General features: G+C 35.7%; 1 protein-coding gene across 1 annotated transcript; it reads left to right on the forward strand.

Moving 5' to 3' along the window:
- The first annotated feature begins 280 nt into the window (after positions 1-280).
- On the forward strand, positions 281-8011 carry chpt1 (choline phosphotransferase 1). The gene is made up of 8 exons (XM_039668396.2): positions 281-705; positions 3316-3463; positions 3728-3869; positions 3969-4053; positions 5541-5672; positions 5880-6038; positions 6140-6265; positions 6641-8011. Exons 1-8 carry the CDS (start codon positions 472-474, stop codon positions 6755-6757), a joined length of 1143 nt encoding a protein of 380 aa, XP_039524330.2. The 5' UTR covers positions 281-471; the 3' UTR covers positions 6758-8011.
- Positions 8012-8043: the final 32 nt, after the last annotated feature.

Consider the following 8043-nt stretch of genomic DNA (forward strand, 5'->3'; position numbering starts at 1 on the left):
AAACAAAACTTTAAATGTTTATGTAAGTTTTAGTAATTCGATTTAAGCCAAAATTAGAAATCTTGCCTTTGCAACTAACCTAAATAAGAAGTCAATGTTTTTCATCTAATATTTATATTGTATTTCAGCTTATTTCTTATTTTTAGAACAAAAAGATTTAAATAGATCAGATATGTTTTTAATAGATAATACATATTTAATAGATATGTTAATAACAACAAGACTGCCTCTGTTGGTCAGACGCAATACAGCATGCATTTAAATTTCCCGGCTGTGTCCTCTTCCGGACCGCAGTTTCCTGCACCTCTATGTTTATCTGCTCTCAACTATTAGGAACGGAGGAGCATGTCGGTTCCGCTCATCAAAATGTCTCTCCACACGTAACCACCGCAAGCTAATGTCGTCTTCTATGTGGTCACTTGGGGATTAGGACCAAACCATTGCACTGACCCTGCCAAAAGAGCGATCATAATGTGCGCGTGTCCGGAGCCGCTGTCTGCGGTCCAGCTCAAGCGCCTGGAGGAACACAAGTACAGCGCGGCCGGTCGCTCTCTCTTCGAGCCGCCCTGCCAGATATACTGGAACTGGCTGGTCCAGCAGATCCCGACATGGGTCGCGCCGAACACGCTGACCATCACTGGACTCATCATTAACATCGTAACGACGGTCATTCTCGTGTATTACAGCCCCACGGCCACGGAGGAGGTGAGTTCAGTTCGGGCGCGAGCGAAACTTTGAGTGACAGCGTTACGTGTTTCGTTCTATTTAAATGCTCTGACTGGCAACGTCAGTTTTAAAAATAAACACTCACATTTTAGGCTTGCATTGCTTTCAGCGGTGCTGAACGAAGACTATACACACACACAAGTAACGTTTCATAGCTTCGTCTTTGTGCATTTTTAGGACGCTGTTTCTAGTTGAATATTGGTTTATCGATTCATGTTAACTGATGTGTTATGAAACTGGGCTATACTTCCTTTTAAGGTGACGTTGCTACAGTGCTACAGTGAGCAATATTAGTTAGCTACATGTACTTAGTTGTGAGATTAGGGTTTGGTTTAAGCTATACTGTTATTACTACTATATTATAGCCTACATGCAACATGTTACTACAAAGTGTTGCCTGCTTGGAAGGCATTGTAAGCAGCTTTCTCAGATTTATTGACTGTGAAGGCCATGCAGATCATTGTTTGTTATTTTAGGTGTTGACCCTCTCTATCTGATTCCTGGCGGCCCTGTGACCACATGTCACAGTACCCTGTGTCATATTTCCAGAATCATAGTCCACTGGCAAAGTCCAGATTCTTCTGTTTATTGCTATGCAGTTTTGGAGATTGCTGTTGAATGCACAACTTTAACCCACCTGTTGCCAGGATAGAACATAGATAAAGGGGGTGAACTTTGACCCGGAGACAAACTTATCAGGTTGGTCAGGTATTGGTTATGTCATAATCATATATTATAATTAAACAATATTTCATGATGAGCAAGAGCTGCTGTATTGAATATTAGCACAAGGCCAAGCCACAGGTAATCACAACTGTGATATTCACTACTACACACTGTAGAAAAAGTATTGTTGGTTTAACTTGAAAAAAAGGTAATAATCTGAGTGCCTTTATTTAAGTGCATTGAAATAATAAAAAAGAGTAAATACAATGGAGGAGACTTGTTTTATTCAACAGAAACCCATAATATGATGCTATCTGAACTACATCAATTATCTAAGTGGATCAATGCTGGGATAATAAATCATGAAGGTCTGTAAGATTTAAGTAATTAATGCTTTTATCAGTAAAAGTGACAGTTAAACCTTTATAACGATACAATTTATATTGATTTAAAATAAACACATGTTCTTTTGAACCTTTTTTTTTTAATCAAATAATCCTGAAAAAAAGTATCTTGGATTTTCCACAGAAAATATAAAAACATTTTTAACACGGATAATATTAATATTACCTTTTAGTTTTTTTTTAGCGCAAAATCAGCATATATTATAATGATTACTAAAAGATCATGTCACACTGAAGACTGGAGTAATGATGCAGAAAATTCAGGGTTACCATCACAGAAATAAACTACATTTAAAATATACTCAGATTGAAAATGTCACTCAATTTTTGATCAAATAATTGCAGACTTGCAGACAAAAGGCCTGCCAGATAACACACACATATCACTATTTTAATCCACATTTTAAGGTCCACATTTAATACGACAAACATGCACAGTGCATCATCTCATATAATGTAAATGATCAGTATGTGTACTGCTGCATAGGCCTGATATTGAGTTCTCTTAACAACAATCACATCCAAAGTCACAGACTTAACATTATTTAACACATTAAAAGCCTTCAAGAGATTTTTGAATGAAAAGTACTGAAGTGATGGATCTGAAACACAGGGGATTTATTCTGTTTTGTGAATGTGCAGTGAAACCAGATGGCCTGCATGTAGGCTCTCTGGGATATCGACCCTGTAGGCCACATGGACCTTTGCCCATATTAGACTTTTACACTTACACACACAACCCTTGATTTAAACAACGTGTACATAGTCTTCTAATTTCGCATTATCCACGTTTATGGGTCTTTTCAAAGCACTACACAATGCCATATTGGTTACTCATGTCTTTATATGGTATTTTTTTCAACCTTTATCCCTTATTATCACCCCTGTTACTCTATTACACCCATGCTAATATGCTAAATCTTATATTTCCAATCTACATAGAGGCATGGAATGAATAATGGGGAAAAATACGCCTAGATAAGTAAGAAACGGAGCATTAAAGCAAACAATCTAGGGCAGACAATTACGCCCGTCTACTTAAATCATTTCACATTTGTACAGATTATTTCCTTCATATTATTTGATTATTCTCACTCTGCTTAGCTTGAATAATAAATGGCTGATGTGCTTCTTTCCCAATGGGAAAATAGTGGTTTTAACTGTATCTATTAAAGGAAAGAAGATAAAAAAAAATCTCCTTTGTGTCCTTGTTTGCTATCCTTGACAAGTTTTTTTTTTTCAGTCTTGCATAAAATAATACAAACCATCCATATCAGTAAGAGGTCAAAGATTAGTTTGAGGGTTTGTTTGCTCTCTCTTGGCATAAGAAATCTGCGAGCTTGAGTGGTTGAATGTAAAAAACTGCAGATAAATGAACAAAGAGCATTTAATATCATTTGGAAAAATGATTATGCCTCATTGGCTTTAGTTGAGTCAAACAAGAAGAACCAGGTCTTCAAAATGCTTATTTTTTCAAAGGCCTGGCCTTTATTTTTTCCTTCATATCTATCCTTTTTAGGCTCCATGTTGGGCCTTTATTCTCAGCGCCTTAGGTCTCTTCATCTACCAATCGCTGGACGCCATTGATGGAAAGCAGGCCAGGCGGACCAATAGCAGCTCAGCTCTTGGGGAGCTCTTTGACCATGGCTGTGACGCCGTTTCAACAGGTATAACCAGCCAGACAACTTTTCATCCTTTATTTACGAGTAATATTTAGTAGTGCTTTCTAAGGCAACCATCAGTATTATACTTACAGTTAGTAGTTTGATCAAACCTCTTTTAAATTGACCCAGTAAGCAACCAACTAGCTACACCCTAAAACATGGGGGATATTGGGTAATACTTTCATTGATTAGCAGTAGATTTATGCTGTTTGTTGTTTATTTACATCTGTATATATTAACCGCATTCTAATTGGATTGCTCTCTTAGTGTTTGTTGCCGTGGGAACGTGTATATCCTGTGGGATCGGCGCTCACCCTAACTGGATGTTTTTTTGTGGCTTTGTGGGCATGTTCATGTTTTTCTGCGCGCACTGGCAGACGTACGTGTCTGGAACACTCCGCTTCGGATTGTGAGTGCATCTGTTCATGGCTTATTCGACTGAATTCATTGAACCTGTTTGTGTTTTGTTTTTTTCAAACTGTGTTTTTTTCTTGAATGGTTTCTGCAGAGTTGACGTGACAGAGGTCCAGATTGCTATTGTGATCATGTATATCATGACAGCATTCGGAGGAGTGAGTCTTTGGGAGACTAGGGTACGTCAATCACCTTCTCTAACAGACAGACCTCTGAGTTTCTTTGTCATAACATTCATGAACTCACTCCCATTATAATCACTGAAACCGTCTACACTAGGAAAGTCCAATGTGGCCAGTCACAACACACGGACGATACAGTCATCAATATACTAACTAGATCATTATATAATTATTTTTCCTCATGTATGAATTCACATTAATTATTTTTAACTTGTTCAAAACACTAACATAATAATAGTATTAAATTGAGGTAAATATAATATAAACCTATCGATATAATTATAATTTTAGTATTGTGGATAAACAAATAAACATGTAAATAAATAAAAGCTCATTTATATTATATCTACCTAAATGTATTTAAATATAATAATGTAAATATTTTATTTATTTACACCGTTTATTCACAATAATAATAATTATAATAATAAAAAGATAAATGTAATATCTTTTTATTAGTGGTTTGTTTATTTACAAGTTTATTCTCAATAATAATATTATTAGATGGTGCATCTCAAGGGGTTTATCCTAATTAATACATTTGAATAGATATAATATAAATAATACATTTAGGTAAATGTATAACATTTATTCATAATGGTGATATATTAATACATATGATATAAGTAAATGTTAGGGCTGTCAAACGATTAATCGCATCCAAAATAAAAGTTTGCGTTTACATAATATATGTGGGTGCACTGTGTATAATTATTTTGTGTGTGTATATATATATATATAAACACACACATGCATATATTTAAGAAAAAAAATGTATTTATATAATATTTATATAATATATGTTATAAAAAATATTGATATTTATAATATATATATAATATAAATTATATATAAATCTATTCTTTAAAAAATATTTCTTAAATATATACATGCATGTGTGTGTATTTATATATATAAAATAATTATATACAGTGCACTCACATATATTATGTAAACACAAGCTTTTATTTTGGATGCGATTAATCGCTTGACAGCCCTAGTAAATATAATTTATTATACTTTAATATAATAACCTCAGTTGCAGTGTGACATGCAATTGGGTGCTTCCAGTGTACACATGGTTTCATGTAATTCTTTTAAAAGTGTTCGGACTATAATATTACAAAAAAATAATAATAATTCAACCCTTCAAAACTGTGAATCATGACAGAGCCCCCTATCTGAGTGTGTTCTTAAAGTAGACCTTCTGTCTTTTGCTCTCTGCCTCCAGTCCGAATACAGACTGTAAAAAGGTAAATGTAGGTAAAAACTGCTTCCATGGCTACCAGTCACCCATAGACATTATTTTGCCCAAAAAAGCAGAAAACAGCTGATTACTTCAACACGCGCATCAGTCTTTTCAAACCTCCCCATTTAAAAGCATACTCAGAGCTTCAGCCTCACCCTTTCCCAGCACCCCTGCTCACATGAGCCACGAACTAACAGATATTCTAATATTATATATTCTCATATGTTTCACCCAGTTGCCTGTTCTTGGTGTGAATTTGCAAACCTTTCCAATTCTCGGCATCATCGGCGGGTTCCTGTATTCAACCTATAACTACTTCTACATCATCCTGAATGGTGGCGTGGGCAAGAACGGCTCAACCGTTGCAGTAAGTGCACTCCAGCAGTGCTTGGGTCATTACAGTCTTTGTTGTTTTTGTTCTTTAAAAGCATCGAATCCCATTGCAGTCATGTTTTTTTTAGCTTTGGGCTTCATATGATGACTCATTTTCAAGGTTTAACAATGCAAAGTAAAAAAAAAAAAAGTGGTCTTTGTTAAAATATAGGGTAACTTAAACAGTGCACATCTTCCTCAGGACACAAGTGTGTTGTCTCCTGGTCTACACATCGGCCTCATCCTCACTCTGGCCTTCATCATCTTTAAAAAGTCCTCCAGTCAGCTTTTCGAGCACCACCCTTGCCTTTATGTTCTTACATTTGGCATGGTGATCGCCAAGATCTCAAATAAGCTGGTGGTGAGTGTTTCTCATGTAGCTGGTGCCTACATGAGCTTCTAACAGTCATCTAAAACCATCTAAAGTGTATCAGGTTTTTTCAGGTATGATTTGCTCTACAGGTGGCCCACATGACCAAGAGTGAGCTTCATCTTCAGGACACAGCCTTCATTGGTCCTGGACTCCTCTTCCTAAATCAGTATTTCAACAGCTTTATTGATGAACACATTGTACTTTGGATCGCCATGGTGAGCCGAAACCATTAGCGGGTCAAACCTTCAGTGTAGGAATTCAATTTAACTGCTTCAAACATAAGTTTTCGAACATACTATAAAGCTGTGTGGTTTCTGAGCAATGTATGTTATGAGCAAATTCTGGAAGCTTTTTCCTGCCTCAGAATAAAAAAATAAATTTTTGAGATATAAACTTTAAATAACTTTAATTTTTTTTTAAGTTTAAGTTTTTTTTTTTCAGAATTCAAACTTCATAACACAAGTTTATGTCTCAAAATTCTGAGAAAAGTCTTTTTTTTTTTTAATTCTGTCAGAAAAAAAATCTTCCATACAAATAGCATTTGAGTCAAAACTAAACAAGTCTGTCTCATCTCAATCACCGTTGTTTAGGTGCTGTCCCTGGTGGATCTGGTGCGTTACTGCATGAGCATATGCCTGCAAATCGCCTCCCACCTACGAATCCGGGTTTTCAGCATCACCCCACAGGGCCACACCCACAGAGACTGACAATTTGCCCGGCGGGAGGAGAAAGCAGGATGTAAGAATGAAGACGCCGTCCCGCTTCTCAAGCTAGAGCAGGAGAACCCCACAAACCAAAACCACAACGGCCTTGACAATGTGACCACCACAAACTAACAGAACTGAACGTTTTGCCAGGTTTGACCTGACCATCTTGAGTAAGAACAGCTCGTATTGTTTTTCCACACTAAATGTACACTAGAATCACTCACTGGATCAAAAGAAAAAGTTTAGACACAACAAAATGTACAAAACATGGCCTCAGGGCCAGAGCTTCACTTAGCCAACTTCAAGTTTTCTGTTGCCTTGAAATGGTTCATTCTGTGCTGGAACGAACTATAGATTGTTATTATTTCAAAGAATACATTGGAAATTGTTGGGAAATCAAATCATTCACTAAAGATGAATTGGCCAAAAAGTTTACATGGCCCAAATATTTCTAATCCAAAGCATTTGGTCAAAGATTAAGATTATCAATTATCAAAAATAGCCCAAAAAAATAATAAATGGGGGAATTTTGTCTTACTGTAGTATTCATCAAAATAGATTTGCTCTTTGCTTTTTGGGTTTGATCATGTTGTCAATTTTTTTTTTTTTTAAGAAAAAGGGAAGCTACAACTGCAGTTTGGGCGATCAATTAATCTTCTGCTTTTTTTAAATCGAATATAAACCTGTTTTTCTACATAATATAATATCCATAATTTCATTTAGACACATTTTATACCTCTGATCTTGGTAAAGTACAAAAGAAAAAAGTATTGCAAATTTCGTTGTTGTATTTAAGACCTCATATAGTCGACAAACTGCCAATGGTTTACATCACAGAACCTTTTTACCGTTTAGGATTTTTACGGTCATTAAAAAAAGCAGCTATTTGTAGATCTTGTGAGACTTTGCATAAAATAAAAATAAAAAATAAGATCCAGAAATCAACTTTGCCCAAACAGCCATTGTAGCTTTTTGTGATTGTCCAGTGATTACAGTGTATGTATTTATTTGAATAATCTGACTGAATTTAGTGTGAAATTAAGTCAAGCCTGTCGAACAGAACAAAAATAATAATTGAAAGAACTTAATTGTCAAGGATTGTGGCTGTGTTAAAAACAGGGACAAGGATTTTTTCGAGGGGGTTTAGAGGGATTATCCTTTGTGCCCGTTTTATGATGCACTATCTCTGCCTGCTTAGAATCATCTCCTCCCAAAGGGCTAATAAAAAAATAAATTTTGTGTGATTTGAATAGAGCTCTGTCTAAATTCATTTCCTCTTTCTGAAA

The sequence above is a fragment of the Pimephales promelas genome, chromosome 24 (genome assembly GCF_988280905.1).
Source record: "Pimephales promelas chromosome 24, fPimPro1.hap1.1, whole genome shotgun sequence".
Lineage (NCBI taxonomy): Eukaryota > Metazoa > Chordata > Actinopteri > Cypriniformes > Leuciscidae > Pimephales > Pimephales promelas.